This window comes from Dama dama, chromosome 12, assembly GCF_033118175.1.
Source record: "Dama dama isolate Ldn47 chromosome 12, ASM3311817v1, whole genome shotgun sequence".
NCBI classification, from domain to species: Eukaryota; Metazoa; Chordata; class Mammalia; order Artiodactyla; family Cervidae; genus Dama; species Dama dama.
This window is the reverse complement of record NC_083692.1, coordinates 57717881-57738283: the sequence shown is the minus strand read 5'-3', so window position 1 is coordinate 57738283 and position 20403 is coordinate 57717881. Positions and strand designations below refer to the sequence as shown.

At 37.0% G+C, this 20403-nt stretch overlaps 1 protein-coding gene across 7 annotated transcripts in view; it reads left to right on the top strand.

Moving 5' to 3' along the window:
• The window catches only part of FRMD6 (FERM domain containing 6), a 259825-nt gene that overhangs the window by 219367 nt on the left and 20055 nt on the right, over positions 1-20403 (top strand). For 6 of the 7 annotated variants that reach the window (XM_061157375.1, XM_061157378.1, XM_061157373.1 and 3 more), the window contains 6 exons: positions 2115-2359; positions 8081-8171; positions 11056-11159; positions 12113-12189; positions 14533-14719; positions 17976-18131. In XM_061157375.1, the coding sequence (XP_061013358.1) occupies positions 2261-2359; positions 8081-8171; positions 11056-11159; positions 12113-12189; positions 14533-14719; positions 17976-18131 (714 nt within the window). In that variant the 5' untranslated portion in view covers positions 2115-2260. The remainder of the gene's footprint in view (positions 1-2114; positions 2360-8080; positions 8172-11055; positions 11160-12112; positions 12190-14532; positions 14720-17975; positions 18132-20403) is intronic. The other variant, XM_061157379.1, reaches the window with a different exon arrangement.

The window sequence follows — 20403 nt, the reverse complement described above, 5'->3', positions numbered from 1 at the left end:
TTTGCCCTTGCCCTTCTTTGGGATTGGAATGAAAACTGACCTTTTCCAGTCCTATGGCCGCTGCTGAGTTTTCCAAATTTGCTGGCATATTGAGTGCAGGACTTTCATGCATCATTTTTTAAGATTGAAATAGCTCAGCTGGAATTCCATCACCTCCACTAGCCTTGTTTGTAGTAATGCCTCCTAAGGCCCACTTGAGTTCACACTCCAGGATGTCTGGCTATAGTGAATGACCACACCATCATAGTTATCTGGGTCATTTATACCTTTTTTGTATAGTTCTGTATATTCTTGCCACCTCTTAATACTTTCCACTTCTGTTAGGTCCATAATGTTTTTGTCCTTTATTGTGCTCATCTTTGCATGAAATGTTCCCTTGGTATCTCTACTTTTCTTGAAGAGATCTCTAGTCTTTCCCATTCTATTATTTTCCTCTGTTTCTTGGCATGGTTCACTTATGTCCCTCTTTGCTTTGGAATTGTTTAAAGTGTGCATTCTACAGCTGAATGGTTGGATTTGAAGTGCAGTTAGTTTGTGTTCATAGAAGACATAGGCCAACCATTCTAGCCATCCCATACTGGAAGGAACTGTAGCACTTTCCTCTGGTGACCCTGTAGGGTGATGTACTGGCTACAGCCTAATGTGGAACAATTGCCATTATGCTTTAAGTAATGTAGAATACGCCTACGGGGCTTTTGGTCTCCTTCCTAAGGAAATACTGTACATGTTTTTACTTAGCTTTGAGTAACTCCCTGGTGGATGGTATTTTATTTATACTTTAAAAAGAAGTACTAGTTTACATTTACTTATGGTACCATCTAAGAGTATATTCTCTCCTGTCTTCCTGCTGATAACAGATGGACATTGCACCTTAAACAAATAAGCCAAGATTCTGCCTCATTTATGCTTTGATTTATATGTGCAGTGATAATAGCTCTTCTATTAAAACTATATGGTTATGCTTTCTACTAGATAAAACTAATCCATATTCCTGGAAATCCCTACATACCCTACAAATGTAGCTGTAAAGGAACAATATAAATGATTACTACTGGTTTGACAGGCAAGTTGTCTTAACATACCTCAGTTGAATAGTGTTGTATTAGGAATAATATATGAAACACTAGACACATTCATTAAAAGTAGAAAATATCCACCAGTGTTTTAAAATTATTCTTAAAGTCTTGCCAATGCAGTGAGACATGAGACAGAAATAAAGAGTGTGGTTATTGAAAATTGGTGGTAAAGTCTTTAACTTGAAAGCAAAATTGTTTACACTGAATATCTGAGAGAATTTAAAAAGTAAAATTACATGGTTTAATAAACCAGTTAGATATGAGAAGTATCCAAAATCCACCATATAAAATAAATACAGATATTTATTATATACAATCATGTTATCTCTGTGTGTTAACTGGTTGGTGAAATAACAGAAAAATAAAGTTTGCATTGCCAGGTTAGAGAATGAGAAGAGAGGGCAGCATTGTAGAAACTCAGGGAGAAAAAGGTTGTAAGGAGGACTTAACAGCCTCAGTAAGTGTTGTACATACTGAGGTCAATCAAAGTGAATGCTATGGTTTCTCCTCATGGTCTTGAGATCACTGGCTTCCTGTGGTAAAGTCATGCTGGTTAGAAGAAGGAAATGGAAGCCAGACCACAGTGGTTGAAGAAGGAATATAATGTAAGATCCAAGACATTTGTTTGAGTTTGATTGTAATGGAAGAAAAACAGGAGAGGGATTGAGAATTGTGTTGTTATTGCTGCTTTGTCATTTTGTTCGTTTATTCCAGGACCCTTCCGTATGAGACTAGAAACTTCTCAAAGGCAGGCTCTGCTTTTGAAAGCCCTGCAGTACACAGTATCACCTTGAATGTAGAGGCACTCATTGGCTTTATGTTAAATTCATGACTGTGAATGTAAGTTTTCAAACACTTGGTAGTGGGCAAAGTACAGAGTACACACCCGTGCGTTCTCAGTGATTAGACGAGGCGGGCCTCACTGTGAGACGTGCTATGCCCTGTCCTGTTGCGGCTCCTCTCCCCATCTGTCTATTCACCAGTCTTGCCATCTTCATTCACAACCTCCTTCCTTTTGGACTTTCTTTTTTTTTACAGCTATGAAACCCACGTAGTCGAATATCACGATGCTTCTCCTGTAGGGAGTGTGATGAGGAGCAGAGTTTGGCTTTGGAGTGCCCGGAACCAGAAAAATTGCCGAGGACTCGGAGCCCAGCCCTGACCACTAGAGAGCCCACAACACAATGAACAAATTGAACTTCCATAACAACAGAGTCATGCAAGACCGCCGGAGTGTGTGTATTTTCCTTCCTAATGATGAATCTCTGAACATCATCATAAATGTGAGTAGATCCTACTTTAGAAGTGTTTAAATGATGATGTTCCCGCCAGTGACCACATTCAAATTATGACTTGGCTAATGATGAGATCCTCATAGAATGAGACCGTTAATAATGCTGGAGAATTGGGGTATTAAGGCTGTCTACACAGGTATAAATTTGAATGATAGCTTAAGTTCAGCTGTCTTTAGCATTCTCTTGTCTGGTAAAAGTAGAGAATATCTGTTACTATATTATATATAGAAAAGTAAACACTTTGCTTTTTAAAAATCTTTCATTGAAATAGTTTTATGGATATCTGAGTTTGCTTTTTAAATACTTTTGAGTTGTCACCTACACACATGAAATGGTAATACATAATTGCTAACTTTTTAACATGCATCTTGATCGTTGTTTTGATAGTAGGCTGTAGCCTAAGTCTAGCCAGTTTCAAGAATAGGCTGTGCATTTGCTCACTAAACTTGCTTATGGTTCGTGAGCTGGAGTTAACTCTTAGTTAACCTGGACATTGAGGAATATAATACTTTTTCTTTTTTGTTTTTACTTTTAAAGTTGAGTTATAATTTACTTACAGCAAAGTATAGGAATATTAAATGTGCAGCTCTGACTTTTTCCCAGTGTATATACATCCAAGTAACCATCATTCAGCTTGAGATATAGTAGATTTCTAGTGCCCCAGAAAGATCTTTTGTGATCCCTCCTAATCAATAATCTCTACCAAAAGATAGTATCTATTTCCACTTCTATCACAATAGGGTAATTTTCTTATTTCTGAATTTCATGCAGCTAAAATTATGTGGTGTGCTCACTTTAATATCTGCCTGTATTTTATATACTCAATATTTGGCCTGTGAAAGTTATCCATGCTATTGCATGTGACAGTAATTCTTTTTTTCATTATTATATTTCATTGTATGAGTATGCCTAATTTCTTCTCCAGCTTTATTGATGGGTATCAGGTTATTTTAAGTTTTGGAGGTATTACAAATAAAACAGTTATGAACATTTTATGTATATACATATATGTATATGGGCTTCCCAGGTGGCTCAGTGGTAAAAGAATCAGCCTGCCAGTACAGGAGACGTAGGAGACATGGGTTCAACCCCTGGGTCATGAAGAAACCCTGGAGGAGGAAATGGCAGTCCACTCCAGTATTCTTGCCTGGGAAATCCCATAGACGGGGAAGCCTCGCGGGCTACTGTCCATGGAGTTGTAGAAGAGTTGAACATGACTTAGCGACTGAGCATACACACGTGTATATACATGTCTGGGCTTATACCTGCAAGTGGATTGTGAATCATGATGTATGCATGTGTTGCACTTTGGTAGAGACTGCTGCACAGTTTTATGTGATCACAGTCATGCCTAGCATTTGTCAACCCCTCCCTATTGTTAACTTTCATGTTCTTTCTTTGTATTCTGTTGGAATTAAGGAAAAGATTTCCTTAGTTCATGCCTTGAATTAGTTCTTCTTGCTACTGTATTTTTAACCCAATTGCCATATAAAAAGAATATTTCTAAATGTTATATTGAAGCTATATGACATTTAAATAGCTCCATTAAAAATTTAAAGGAAAAGATTCTGCTTATCATAATTATTTTGGTTTCATTCTGTCAGTCACCACAGTTTCTTGATTTACTAATGTAGCCTTGTTTTTGCCTAAAGGAATTGTCTGAGTATCAAACCTGCCTATTGAGTGAATTTTATCAGTCTCTTAGGCAGAATTTCTATTGATTTAGCTCTTTTATACTCAGATTACCCAAAGTTGTTTTGGATGTGAAGTGATAAAACTGTTATTATTCCAGCATTTGGTTTTTAAAACCTAGTTAAAATTGGCAACATTATCTCTCTTTTTCAGTATGGGCACTGTCAGAATATATTAAAATATAATTTACATGTATACATGAATATACTGTTTGTGTTCTTTTAACAGTTACATAGAGAAGGTATCAACTAAAATTTTAAAATATACATAAACATATAGTATAAGCACTTAAGAAACTTCTCTCAGTTCCATTTCTGCTTTTTCACCTGGCCGAATATGTATAAATGTGTTCATATGTCTGTACACACATACAGTATATGGAACAAAACATTACTGACCTCAGGTAAGTTAGAAGGAAGACTAATCTTATTTCATGAGGAATACTAGGAGCTGGCTATAATTTTCTAAGAAATTAATTTATACTGAAATCTCAGTTGAAGAAGATAGTTACAGAGAATAGACTGACAGGCAATCCATTTGTTCCTATAGATCAGTGATTTTACAACTTGATGTCTAAAAAATTACCTGGAGAGCTTGATAAATACTCAAACTATTGAACTTCACTCCTTGGAGGTGCTGATGTAATAAGTCTAGGGTGGGACACAGGGACTACTTCACATCTGCAACCTTGGGCAAATTAGTTCTTTGCTTTGGTTTCCTCTTCTATAAAGTGAAAATAATCTGCTCTCCTCACAGGGACATTGTGAGGCTATAAAGACATAACATGTATACATGCTTACTGCTGTGTCTGGCCTCAGTGAGTGAGCACTTAATGGAGTAGCACTTGTTTTCATTTCTTTGAGCTGTATGCTCACTCTATTAATGAAACTCAACTTCTGAACACCATGTAGACCTGTTCTTATTCCAGGGTCCGTGGACAGCCCTGCGGTGTCCAGACTCCTCATTAACAAGCAAGCTGCTGGACCAAAGGAGGGAGGAGGAGGAACTGGGTTAAGTAGCTTGGGGTCCCCTCACTGCTACAAAGCCAACTCAGGCCTGCCAGAAGCCTGTCATTTTCTACAAAGTGTCATTTTTGTCTTCAGAAAACAGCAGTGATGTTTGTAGAGTTGTGGTAGAACAAATTAACTGTAACAAAAACTATTTCATTAATGGTCTCCTTTTTAAAAATCATTTCTAAACACTTTTTAAACAAAGAAAATTTATTCCCTGAGAGGTATAATGGATAGAATATTGCCTTTCTGCATAGGATAAATGTAGTTTTGATCATTTTTAATTTTCCATGAATTAAACAAATAGGGATTGTTCTAAATAATTTTAATCATCAGATAAATATTAAATATGGAAACTTGGAAATTTTTGGAAATAAAATTATGTTAATGTAGGAGTCAAAAAATTTTTAAGTGATATAAACTGTGGCTAAGAGATCATATCTCTTCACTGAGATGAGAGTGAACAATTCTTTTTCTGTAGCATATTTTAGACATTCTTGTTCAACAGGCCATTGACATTGAGAATTAGATGCTGTTTTTATTAAAAAGTTCCATACAAAGTATATTTTTAGATAATGCTTTCATTCTTATCCCTAATGCCTCATATTCTATGGCACCTTTTAAAGTTCCTATTGCTCCTGAAGATTAAAGAACTTGAAAAATTTCAGTCAGCTAAAATGTAGCCTTCAAGACTCATAATATACAAATGTAAAAAACTCAAAATTGTTTTCACAGTAGGTTAGACTTCAGGGCCACAGCCTTACTTACTTGCAGTTTTTAAACAAGAACATTGTATTTCCTTGATAATTGTTAGCCAAGGACTTCCCTGGTGGCTGAGACAGTAAAGCGTCTGTCTACAATGAGGGAGACAGATCCTTGATTTAAAACTAGTGGAACAATAATAATTATATAGGAGGTATGGAAGAAATGCACAGATTATTTGAACAACAGTTATACAAAGGTACAACATAGTTTATTTTGTATACACCGTGTGATTTGGAATTTTTCTTTTAACTTTTTAATCATATTTTATCCAAAGTACTTTGTATATGACATTTTAAAATACAGTCAAAGCTAAAGATTAAAGTCCTAAACTTCTTTAAGTCTCAAATTTGTAGTATATAGTTCAGTTTTATTTAACCTTAAATACTTTTCCCATAATTATATCATTTTCTTTATTTAAGCTTATTTATAAAGTGTTGTTTCAGTAATACAGAACTCAAATCCAAAGTCTTTTTAGTGAATGAAGGTAACACTGATTTCCTTTTGGCAAATGTATCCCCTCAGTACAATCAATTTGTATTGATAAAAATTCTTGAGTGGCACAGTATTAAATGATCTGCACAGTGGGCCAGAATACTGTAGTTTGTAGTCATGGACCAGAAGGAAGGTGAGGAACCCACAGGAGATCAGATCCTTGGCTTTCATTCATCAGACATTTACTAAATGCCTGCTGTATATTCTGAGTATAAAATAAGACACTGTCCCAGCTCCATGGAATTCCTGTTACTTCTAAACAGCTGAAGTGGTGCTATTTGGCCTTACATAAATACTTTTTGCACTTTCTAGTGGATAAGGTGCTTCAGATTGCATATGTTCTCAGTGCCTCAGTGGGTCTGACTCTGCAATCCTATGGACTGCAGCCCACGAGGCTGTTCTGCCCATGGGATTACCCTGGCAGGAACACTGGAGTGGGTTGCCATGCCCTCCCCCAGGGGATCTTCCCAACCCAGGGATCGAACCTGCGTCTCCTGCTTTGCAGGAGGTTTCTTTATTGCTGAGCCAATGTGAATTCACTATTCACATTAATAGTGAATGTGGAAAAGAGCCATAAACCTATCTTTCTTACTCCAGTTGACATTGTCACCATTCTGAATTGTTTGACCTTCAATTATTAAGAGATCTCAACATGTTTTATTTTCTGAATTTAAGTTATATATTAAAGTATGATAAAGAGTCATTAATTCAAAGTTAACTAATTTAGGATTTATAATCATTAAAACTGTAACTGGCATGATTATTGAAGAAAGAAGTTGCAAGTTACTAGTACAAATATGAGGGGAAATGCCACACATAATATATGTAGCTAGAATGAACTGTCATGTTGCACATATTTTAATAATATTTACATACAAAAATATTATAATACACAAATGAACAAAGTTCTGAGTTACTCTCTCTGATAATACTAACTACATGACTTTAGGCTCTCTGGGTTTTCTTTTATATGTCTATCAAATGAAGAAATTGACTTATATGGTCTCTTAATGTCAATCCCAACACCGATAAGCTTTAGTGGTTCTGAGTTCAACAAGGCAGACTCATTAGAATTATGTGTCCCCCAAAATACTTCATTCACTATTTGAAAAGTCAATAAAACTGTGTCTTTTAAAGACTGTTTTATCTTTCAGCATGTGACTTTTCAGAATAACTTAACCTTAACTCCATGTTCCAAATTAACATGATTTTATTATTATACTAGGACTCAGAAAAGAACCTGGTTTAGTACTTAAAAGATGTCAATGAAAGTGATTGATTAAAGTAAATAAAAGCTAGGTATTCACTCATTGTGTGGTATATGAGCATTTTGTTTAAACCACTATGATGAAAACTTTCCTTGTAAAAATACTTGCCAAATCAATAATTTTGATAATTAATTATTTTGATCATTTGATTAGATTATTTTGGTTTCCTTCTGAAATACATATTTATCGTGCACCGTGGCTATAGAGTACATCTTGTCCATTTGTCCTAAGATTTGTGAGTCTCGTACAAGATTGCACTGGCCCTTTATTACCATGTTGTAGAAATTTGTATTGTGATCATCATTACTGAAACAGCTGTAAATTAAAGTGATTTCCATAAACAAACTGTTGTTTTGCTAGTGTCAGCTTGTCCCTTTGGCGTATATTTAGGATGCATTAACATTGCCTGATTGTGGCTCACTGTTTGGACTTGGCTGAATTATTAAGTTGTGTTTGTTTTATTTTTGTCTTTTTTCCCCTAGGTCAAAATTCTGTGTCACCAGTTACTGGTCCAGGTGTGTGACCTACTCAGGCTAAAGGACTGTCACCTATTTGGACTCAGTGTTATACAAAGTAAGTCTCAGTCTCGTCTCTGATGGAGTTAGCCAACTGTCCCTGAGGAAATGGCATTTTATAGCTGTAACCTAATTGAGCATATTGTTGTGTAATTGTGATTGTCAAAGTACTTGTAATCATGGCTTTTAATCTAGTATTCATATATTAAACTCAACTGTTGTGTATTTCCTCTATGATTTATAATTTTAGGTCTTGAATTTATTATGGTTTAAACTCAAAAACTGGTTCCTCTTTACGAGTCTAGATTTTATGCATTTGCTCTTTCATGTTTTAATGAACCCAACTTGATTTTTGTTTCTTTGCACTATAGGAAATTACCTTGGTTATTTTTGTAATTTAATTTGTTTTGTAATTTTTGACATTAAAAGACATGTATGTAAATTAATTAGCCTCCAACTAATAAAAATAAATGGAAAAAAAAATGTAGACATAATAAACCTGACTTTTCTCTATTCCAGTTCTCTTACTGTTGAAGATAATAGTATAACAAAGTGATCTATTAATTTACTCTTATTTTCTTTTTTCCTTCCTTTATCCCCTCTCTTTTTTTCCAGTCAAAACATAACTTGGAGATATGGGATCGGTTTCTTCTGTATACTTTACATGGAGAAGATTTTCAAGTAAAGGGTTCCATATAAGCTTTCTCTGCCAGTGACACCTTAGTTAGAGTTAAGTTCCCAGAGTTTAAGTGTAGCCATCCCTTAAAGCTTTTTTCTTTCAAATCATACTTTAAAATTTCTCTAATTTAGTCTTCTAGATGCCAAAAAACCTTTCAGATCTTTGCTCAGATTTTCAAGGAAACCTTTTTTGTAACATGTAGCTGTATTTTGTATTTGGATATGAATTATTTTCTACTACTGATATTGGTTTCAATTTAAAGGTTTATGATATCTTGAGAATCTGGTTAGTACCATAAAATGCTCAGATCTCCCAAATTGGAAAGTGTATCATGATGAACTGATCAGTAAGTTTAGCTCCAAAATGTGAGCTGTTTTCTTTTATCTAAAAAGACAACTCTAAGAGGCTGGAGACTGTGGAGCAGGGAATACATCAAGAAGAAAGGAACCAACCATTTGCTCTTCAGTTTCTTCCTGTGATAGTGGAGGCAGCAAAAACACAAATGCTCAGCTCCATCTTTATATTGGTATACACCTCAGTCATTCTTTCAAGGAAGAGCCTGGGGGAAATAAGATGCCCTACAGAGTTAATTCTTCTTACTTCAGCTACAGACAGACTGTTGATCTTTGCTGTTCAGCAAGTCAGTCTCATAAAATCAGTTTCCTTGGTTTTCAAAATAAGAGTTTTTGAGATGTATTTTTTAGAAGAGAGATTGCAGGATGGTGCAAGAACTTTGGAACAGGCATCAGATGACCTGGTTCTGATTCAGGTTCTACCACTAGCTAGCTATGTGGCTTTAGACATGTCCCTTGCCTTCTCTCCATTACAGTTTTCTCTCATGTCAAATGGAAATCACTGCTTCACCTGCTTTGCAGGATTGATGTGTGCTTGAGAAAGTATACAGCTCTGGTCAAACTGCTGGATGGTAGAAACACAGTGGTAGTTTAAAAAACTATGTATGTGCCATTATGGTGAGCAATCTCAGTTCTATTCATTATGTTGCTTCTTCAGACAGGAACGCAAGCCAAAAACAAATCAGTTTCAACAGGAAGGTTGTCTGATCTTGTCCATTTCATGTTTAATTGGTAACATAGTAGAAATGGGAGATGGTTTTAGTTCATGTGAAAAATGGATTTTAGTAGCATCTTCTTATCTCTCGGGCTTCTTCTTTACCCCTTTCATCCACACTGGTTGACTTATTATAACATTCATTGACAAAGGGTGGCCTTACCCTTCCTATTCTAGTCAAATGTTTGACTTGTTCTGTCAAACTCCAATATTCAGTCATGAGTGATAGTGTGGGCATGTGTTATCCTTGGAGTGTCAGAGAGACACACTTTTCTTCCACAACGAGTACATTTTTATGCAAGACTTTCCATGAGCATGGTCCCAAGGTGATGGTTAGAGAAAAAGGAAGGAGTTTAAAAAAAAACAAGTTGAAAACTTTGTACAAGATAGGAATATTTTTCATAAGAGTCCATTTGGGAAATATGAAAAAATTTGCACTTTTTACTAGCTAGTTTTCACATGTTTAGATCATTTTTACATGGGTTACTTAGCAGTCTTATTTTCTGCTCATCTTAAGAACATCATTAATATTTTGAATAAATATTTTAGCATCCATTCTTGTTTTGCATAAGATTATTTTCTTCTTCCTACAAGGTCAACCCCAAAAGCAGTGCAAGTAATGCTTTATCGTTTTGTCATTCTGTGTTTTATGTGGATAACACAGAGAAGGAATAGTATTAGAGAAGTCTCTTCACAAAACACATGGGTCAAGCTCCTCACTTGGAAACAAATCACTTATTGTCAGGTTTTTTTTTAGTTTCTTACATAGCAATTAAGATGCTGTTTCTGCCCTTTTTTATTACTTTGCACTTATGAGATGAATCCTCTGTGAACCAAACAAAAGCATGTTTTTCTAAGACTGAGTAACACCCACAGTGTTGGAAGTTAAACTATAAGTTATAATGACCATGGAAACTAAGTAAAAGCAAGAAATAGGAATCTAACATTTCTTCTAAATGTTAACATTTTCAATGATACATGTTCTTTATTGCAAAAGCAAAATAATAATGTCATTAAGAGTTATCCTATAGAACCTTATATCTTTTTATGTTTTGAGTTTTCTTGGTAATATGTGTGTTCACAGTACATTCAGAAAGCTTGAGGCTTTTTTTTGAAAAACCCATTTCTTTGTATATTCTTTTCTTTTTAAAAAAATCTATCCTTTATCATCTGGTCTTTTTTTTTTAATGTGCAGATAATGAACACGTATATATGGAGTTGTCACAAAAGCTTTATAAGTATTGTCCAAAAGAATGGAAGAAAGAAGCCAGCAAGGTACGACAATACGAAGTCACTTGGGTGAGATTACATTTATCAGCAAAATTATTTTGATTTTAAAAAAGGTTTATTTTAGCTGTTATACATTAGGAAAACATCTTAACACTTTATATAGTAAAGATTTGGAAAGGGATATGAATTATAAGTTCTAAAATATCACATTAGTGAAGGATTAATAGCTTATAGCATGTAGCAAAAGATTTTGAACATCTGCTAAAATAATATTGGACAATAACTTTTCCATAACCTTGGGATAATGTTTTGAAATGAAAATCATGGGGAAAGTATTTGTTCCTCTTCTTTGGCCACATTAGTCGTCAAAACTGACTGTCTAGAAATTATTAGTCATTTTAAAATCTGCTTTTACTATCTTTACATTGATATTTTATTACTTTATTGAACCCGTGCCTTGCATTTGCATAGGAGAACATTCACTGGGAATTTACCTAGTGTTCTCAAGATCACCCTCACAAAACAGTAATAATCCCCAGTGTGTAATCCTTGATCCTCCAATTTGTATTTAAGAATTCTTGGAATAAACTGAAGCCTACTTCAAAGCCAACTACAAAGTAAGGAACATGAATGTCTAAATAAACAAACAGTGTGTTAGAATTTGGTATGTGGAATGTCAGAGGAACAGGAGAACATTGTAATGAGGAGCAAATGGTCACCACAGGGGACAGAGCTGGGAGAGGAGCTGGATCTCAGCTAGAACTTTCCACTGGCATTTATTTTTACCTTCCCTTATGTTGTCACTGGCATTACAGTGAATGAGTATCAGATAGTGATGATGCTTTATAACTTCCTATTTCTGCATGGACAAATGCATATCTACTGGAAGCCCCTACTCATTTGAAGTAGATCAAACCTTTCAATGTTTAAATAAAGTCTCTTGAAAATGATATTTGTTGTTTTTGAAACCCACTTTTGAAGTAACTAAAAACAGCCTGATTTTTACGTGTGTCTTTGTTTAGGGAATTGATCAGTTTGGACCTCCTATGATCATCCACTTCCGTGTGCAGTATTATGTGGAAAATGGTAGATTGATCAGGTATGAGGACAAGGAGAAATCCCAAACCTTTCCTTTTCCACAGTACTCATCTTCTAATGTATCAAATAAAATACTTGTGTTTATTGTTTGTCTCCACCTGCTAGAAGATAAAAGAGCAGGGAGATTTTCTTTTTTAATTAATTTACATGGCTGCGCAGGGTCTTAGTTGCAGCACCAAGCTCTGAGTTTCAGCTTGTGGGATCTTAGTTCCCTGACTAGGGATCAAACCTGGACCTGCATTGGGAGTACAGAGTCTTAACCACTGGACCATCAGGGAAGTCCCAAGAACAGGGGTTTAAAAAAATAAAAAAAAACTTTTGCACACACATGTATCTTCAGTCCCTAAAACAGAGGTAACAGTAGACACTCAATACATACTTGTTGAATGAACGAGTGGTAATGTTAGACTATCAGTGAAATTGTTAACAGTATCACCAGCTCACATTTTCTCTACTCCACATTTTCCATAACAGATCAGTCACTGAAAAGGTACTTCCTTTAAGGAAGAACTAGCACTTTTGTGAAAAGAGGAGAGGTTGGTTAATGCATTGTCTTCTTTTCTGGTGGTGGGGTGAGAAAAGGGACAGCAGCAAGAACTCTGTCCTATAAAAATGCATGGGTGTTTATATCGCCTGGTTTTCTTTTCACCTTTGGGGTCTTGCTTCTGTGCTTGGCAGTATCTTTAAAGCTAAGCTTACACCCAGTGTAGCTATCCTGTGAGAATCTTAGATGCAGTTTGGCAAGGGCAGGTAACTGATTCCTTTTCTGGAGGTGGGTGCCTGAATACTACTCTGCACATGATACAGACCCAGAAGTCACCAGTTCAGAAGCTCAGATTAACATTTGTATAGGAGGATTCAGGCTGGAAGACTTTCAGAGGTGATTTTGTGACCTGGTAGAAATTACTAGAAATGTGAACTCTGTGTTTCAGTTACTTATTTTTCAATTTTGAGAAACCCCATGTTAAAGGGACAAAGATACATTTAACTAATGAGTTGTATCTGAGATTTGCTCTTAATATTTATATTATTGCCACAAGCAAATTAAAAAGTAAAAAATATGAGCCCATATAGGATGTTTTTAAAGGCAGAGAAACCTTTTTAGCTATTCTCAGTTTGTATAAAATCTTTACTCAGTGTACATAATTGGAATGGAATGTGCTGGAAAGAAGAAAAGTATAGTATTGAGCCACTAATTAGCCCCCTGGGACTAATGAATGTTTCATTAACCCCTATACTTCTGCCCTTTTCTCCAGTGATGAGCTAGTCCAAATGCTGTGTACTCAGCATTATACAAAGAAGTGCTCTGAAAAGTACTCTGTCCCAAGGGGAAAAGATTACATAAATGCTTTATTTTTAAATTCTTCATTCTTAAACATGATCTTGGTTAAAATAAACCCATATGTTTTTATTATCATCAACTAATGAGCTATGAATCTCAGGTAAACATTCAACCTAAAATAATAGGGAGGCAAATACTCATTAAATACGTAACACAAACACACACATTTTTTTTTCCCTTGCCTTTTTACTTTGATCACAGAGGCGTCCTGTTTGCCTGTGACATTTTTTGGAGCTTGACTGTGTTTTTACCCAGTCAGCACTCCTTAGTGTATTTAATGGGAACTATATTTATTTCTGACCTCAACAGATTGTAATGAGTGCACTATTTCCGTTTGTGAGGACTACATGATTTTGTGGCATGTACATATAAAAGCACACCCATAAAGTAACATCTGCTTAATTTTCTTTTTTTAAGGATTTTAAGAGAGTTTTCAGTTCATTCATTTTTAGAGGGAAAAAAACTATAGTCAAGCAAATTTTTTCTAGTAGAGAATATAGAGATTTTTTTTAAGGGCCTAATGTATTTGTAATTTGCTCAGATGAAAAACAAAAAAAAAAGGATGCATGACATTAAAACCAGGATTGTCCCCAGATTTGTCCTTATTTATGTTGTGTGTGCAGCATCATGGTAGCAAAGTTATTTTAATGCAGACAATGAATGCCTAGGCTTCTCTTCTAATATGTGTTCAATGTAGTATTTATTTACCACATTGGAGTGGGATGATTCAGATCTTTTTTCCATCTTCTGAATGAATCAAATGCCTAGGCCTCAGGAAGTGTTGCTTTTGCAGTCTGGGTAGTCTGACTTGGGGTCCTGTCTCCCTGAGACCTGAGTAAGCAGCCATTAGGCAGCAATCAGGTGTTGCTGATTGTGGGAGAGGAGGAGGGAGCAGAACAGAAGAGCTCCTGTCCTCAGATGGACAGCAGGATTTGGGCTCTGTTTACATGCGTTTAGATTGTTCCATCTAAATGTGAGTTCTGCTTTCTTTTGTTTTCCTAGTGACAGAGCAGCAAGATACTACTATTACTGGCACCTGAGAAAACAAGTTCTTCATTCGCAGTGTGTGCTCCGAGAGGAGGCCTACTTCCTGCTGGCAGCCTTTGCACTGCAGGCTGATCTTGGGAACTTCAAAAGGAATAAGCACTATGGAAAATACTTTGAGCCTGAGGCTTACTTCCCATCTTGGGTAGGCACTGTTTTCAGATCTAAAGCGTTTTCTCTAGCACATTTTTAGTTCATTGTTCTAGTTCGATAGAGACATACCAACCCCTAAAATGTCTACCCTCATTGTGAGGCAGAATGGCAATGACAGAGAGACCAGGAGCGACCAGAAATAGTCAAACTACTCATGCAGCTTCAAGAACTGGAAAGCCAGGTGTTTGATGGCCCACACACCCTCCATGACACCCGGGCACACATTTCACACTTGAGAGCGTGGCACACACAGTCTCTCCACAGACTCGACCTGTACCTAGGTAGTGAGGAAGAGGATGGCTGTCCATCCTAAAGATGCTGGAACTGGGAATTTGTCAGCCTTCTTTTGAGATTTACTCAGCCTTGGCTTTCTTATTTACTCTTAATTTGAGCAGCATTTTTCCCTCTCAGAAAGAGAAAAACACTCTTCTTTAAAAAGTGACATCATTCACAACTTTTCCTGTGCTGAGAAAACAAATATAAGTGAACTGCTTGTGCTGACCACCATCTCCTTCACTATCAAAAGAGGAGCCACCCCCTTCCTCCAGCAAGAAAATGTAGGTTATTTGAGCACTGACTATCTCAGCCTTTCTTCCTACACCATACTCTGCTGACTTCACTTCCTGTTTTTCCTCCAGGTCTCTGCTGAGGCATCTCTCTCTTCTATATCTTCAGCCTCTACCTGAACTGATTCCTCTTAAGTTAGAGCATACTTTGGTTCACACCTCCCTGTCTTCAGGGGAGGAAGGAGGGAGGGAAAGAAGAGCTACCCATCTCTCCTTCCCTTCTCAGTAAAGCTTCTTGAAAAAGTGATGTAAATTTGATGTTTTAGCGTCTTTACTTTGACATCTACTCCTCAACCAACATCTATCTGCCTTCTTCCCTCAGCAGCCCCTCCACTCATGGCGTTGTCCTTAAGGCCACCAGTGACCTTTAAGTTGCCAAATCCAGTGGACACTTTTCACGTCTTTTCCTGGGTTTCACTGCTGTGATTGACACTTAGTCACTCCTATCCCAGGAGATCGCCTCCAAATTGATGCTTTTTACAACCACTTATGTGCTGGCACCTCCCGAATCTGTTTCCCTCCCTTATGTCTGTAAGACAGATGTTTACCCATAGGCACCTCAAACTCACAGTACCCCAGATCAAATTCATCTGCTTCCCACCTCAGTTCTGTGTGTTCCCACCTCTGTGTTCTTAAGCTCAGCCAGTGGCCCTGGTCACCTAGAAACTTGAGTCATTCAGGCTCTTCCTTAACACTCTTCTTTTACCTTGCCCCATCCAGTCATAAGAACATCCTCTAATATAAACCCTTGATTCCCCATCACCCAGCTTAGGAAATAAAATTCTCTTGTATTTTTGTTGCTGTTAACTTCCTAAACATTACCGCATCCCCACCCCAACCCAGGTCATGATTCCTCCCGTTCCCCAGGTGTCAGCTCTCGTCAGCACTCACCAGTGGACACTTGTTCCTGCTCTAGGCTTTACTTCACAGCTTGCAGAGAAGTCAATTTTGCATTTGATTTAAACCTTCACCTGCAGAGTGAAGGCCTGACTACCAAACATGACCTAGGAGCTTCCCAGCTCATGGTCCCTGCCAGATTTTGCACCTTCCTCTCTGGTTGTCCTGCACCTCCTGTGTTGTGCTCCGGCAACACCCAGCATTACTGTGTCTCCACACCTCCTATAGTTTCACCTTTCAGCCTACAGCTTCTTTAGCTGGTGAGGCACCCTCCCTATTTTACCTGGCTACTCCTGCTCATCGGCCCAGGTATGTTCTCTGGACAGACTGTCTAGGTGCCCAGGGCCCTTCCTCTGAGCTCAATAAGACCCTGAACAAAAGTATTTTATTTTAGAATGTTCTGCTTATCTCTTGCACCCAGTAATCTGAGTGTTTCTTAAGATATCCTAAAGAACAGGTGTAAACTTAACCTTTTCTGTTTCTTCAGCATTTCACATCATGGTGCTCAAGACAAGCTTTTGTTCATGGGCTGTCTGTGCTTCAGTTGAAGAAAAACCACAGAGGGTGTCAAGCTATTACATAGCAGTGCCTGTGGGACCAAAAGTAGCCTGTATTTCCATTCTCTAGTTATCATCGGGTTCTCATGGACTCTTGGTCTTTAAAGCAGAGCTTCCCGATTAATGTGCCATGGCGCCCAGGGTACTGAGAGACCAGCTTCCTTGACCCTTGTGATCACCAGAACCACCTATTTTATATACTTCATTGCCCTTTCAAGTACTATTTTCTAGGGGTTCTTTGACCTGAAAAAGGTTGATAAGTACTGATTTAAATGCTCTCCATGTAAAAGGAATCTAGAAGGAAAAAATCTATAATGAGTTATCAGCAAAACTTGATTATTGGCCAATAATTCATCATGTTTAATTCTCCTTAAAATATTCATAGGAAGAAAAAAATGACAATAACAATAAAAGCTGATAAAACTAAAAATTCTCTAATTTTTAAATTCTGATCGTTTTGAGCACTAAAAATGCTTTTTGTTCACTTTGCATACTTCTTTCCATCTTTTATAGTCTTCATGAAGTCAGCTAAGACTTTTAACTTATCAACACCTTTTATTTGAGCCTGTAGCTACTGGACACTATATATTTTTTAAATCTGAAAGCTTAGACTGCTGTCTGATGAAAACTGAAGTCGCAGTAAATTGTAATGAATATTTGAGTGAAATTGTTTTCTCCTAAGCATTTGAGTAGAGTGTTTATATCAGCCTCTTATGCAGAAACCAGAAATGTTTCTAAGAATTCCTTGCAGTCCTCTGCCTTCTTTGGATTAACATTGAGAGCCTCCCACTCTGTGGCTGTAATTTTAGAAGAGTTAAGTAAGATCCAGAACCTGAAGATGTGCTAACAGTAGCTGTATTTCATGGTACCAATAATTCTGCAAGTGTAAACAGTGATGTGGACAAAATTGTGCAAGTTTGCATGGTTTTTCTTTGTTAGTGATTTTAAAGCCAAGAGAACATATTTTTCCCATTTCTTGTGATTTTTCTTCTTAGATATGAAGTACTACAGCTAAACTGACTCTGTACCTTCTAGTATTAGTTTGTTCAGCCTAGTAACATCACAGATGGTCAAAAGAGAATCAGCGTGAGAATTTCCCAGTGGAAATCAGCCAGTTTCAATGGCCTATTTTCAGTTCTCGGCCTTTCATCATTTGCGGGGTGAGGGTCATGTTATACTTGAATCCTTCCAACAAATGTTGCATTGCGCTCCCGTTGTATCCCAACAGGTTGTTTCCAAGAGAGGGAAGGACTACATCCTGAAGCACATTCCAAACATGCACAAAGATCAGTTTGCACTCACAGCTTCTGAGGCTCATCTTAAATATATCAAAGAGGCTGTCCGACTGGATGACGTCGCTGTTCACTACTACAGATTGTATAAGGTACAAAACTGCAGTAAGTCTGCAGCTGTATCTTCTTGATCAGGAGAAGTTTTTTTTTTAAGTTTTGGTCGTTTTTAAAAGAGTTTTTATTTGAACTGCTGTTTGTCATTATAAGTCAGTCTTGGAGTCAGTGATGTTTTTCTTCGGGCCTGGGAGCAGGAATGAGTCTTTTTCATGGTTCTGATATTGAGATGACAAGTGGCTGTAAATTGTGCTTTTGGCTTTTCAGTAATTATGAAATAGTTATTTTTCTCCTTCCCAAATCTGCATTTCTGCCTTGGGGAGTAACATTTGCTATTTCTTTGATCAATAATTATTTAATAAGTGAAGCCACACCTGCATTGTATACATTAGTAATAAGAGCACCACCACAGCAGCTAATGTGTATTGAGTTTTGTATTTATGGGAACACTTCATATCTATCCTTTTTAAAAAAATACTCATAACTCTATAAGATAGGACTGTAATCTTCATTTTACAAACAGGAATACATACCAAGGATCGCAAAACTAATAAAAGACAGGAGTCAACCCATGTCTGCTTACAAGAACCTTTGTGCCTGAATCACTGACTTTCTTGCTTCTCTCACTCTGAAGTTTGTTCCTTCTTTTGTCCTGTGTCCTTGTGTTCTGTGTTCTTGTGTCTCTGGCCTCATTTTTCCATTCTGAGCCAGAGGTCACACATCCAATTAATAACTGGGGCGGGCCTTGCAGGGAATCACTGGCAAAACTATTCACCACATTCTGTCTTCTCTCCCTCTCCGCCGCCGCACTCCCCTCCCTATTCCACAAGTATCACTTCCATGGTAAGAACCCTTCAATTCCCACCTGAGTGTTCAAAGGCATATTTATTCTCCAACCAAATAGGATGAGGTGGTTCAGAGTGTGGTCTGTTGTATCCAGCTTGCTGGGATTAAATCCCAGCTTCAGCCATTACTGTGTAACCTTAGGCATGTTACTGTGCTTTGGTTTCCCCATAGATAAATGGAGATGGTAACAAACCCAATACATTCTGAGGTTTATTAAAGACTAAAGGAATTAGTGAGTGAAAAGTGCTTAAAACAGTGCCCAGCACTCGTTAAGTATGATGTTAAATGTGTTTTCTGTTACCATTATCTTTGTTATAATTAGGTTTGCTATCTCTGCTATACCCGTGTGGTAAGATAAGCATAATTAGGCCATTAGAGACTGGACCATAAATTGGACATATTGCTGGGTAATTTTCCTGGCTGGTTCAAAAAACTTAAAAAGAGAGCAAAGGATGTTATTTTTTCCCCTTTCATGCCCAAGAGATGCTTTGTTAATGCCCTGTCATCTTTGAAAGGCAAAGACTTCCAAAGATCTCTTCAGTTAAATTCCTAAAGACTGAGTTCTTGCTTTTCTTTTAAGAGAATTCATTGTGACACCTCAACTTATAAGAGAAAGTGAAAATTAATGACATTTTGACAATAAGTTTATATTTTAAAATGTATTAGAAGTATGAATGATACATTGGAGAGAGTATGGCTTTAGAATCAGATCATCAGTTAGAAACCCTCCACCAGCACTCACTCTTGCTGGGGATCCTGGGGGACTGTCGCTACAGTCCTGGGCATCTGTTCAGTGGGAATGATCCTATACATGTCACAGGTCAGGAAGGATTCAACAAGATGATGAATCTGAAATGGCCAGATGGCGTGCCTGGCACATTAGTAAGTGCTCAGTAAATATTGGTTGCTTTCTATTTGCTAGGGAAGCTTTGGTATTTTAAAGAATCATATTAAGAATTCTTTAGTAGATAAAGTAGATATCTCTGATTTATCTTTTATGTAAAATTTAATTTTTCAATTTGCTCAAAGTGTGCTACATTTACATGGCATAAAAATCACGCTAGCCTCCTTAAAACAAGATAATGCTAATGAACTCATTGAGGTGGAGAAATAGATAATTTTTTCCTTATGGAGAGAATTTTCATTCTTTAAAGAAATTAAGTGACTGCCATTAAAAGTGCTTCATTTAAGACCTGCTTATAAAATGGAGACAGGAGACAGGAGACAGGAAATTTAAAACAACAACAACAACAAACCTCTATACCTCTTGCCCAGTGATACATACCTCATACACATACAACCAGCATTTTTATGAACACAGTCTTATTTCTGAAAGCAATCAGAACAGCCTTTAAAGGGATATTGGCCTAAATACATAGTGATGAATTGGTTTCTCCTGTTAAACCTATACTGTATGTGCCTTTCTTGATGTAAAGGATATTAGTGCGGGAGAAAAACAGCCCC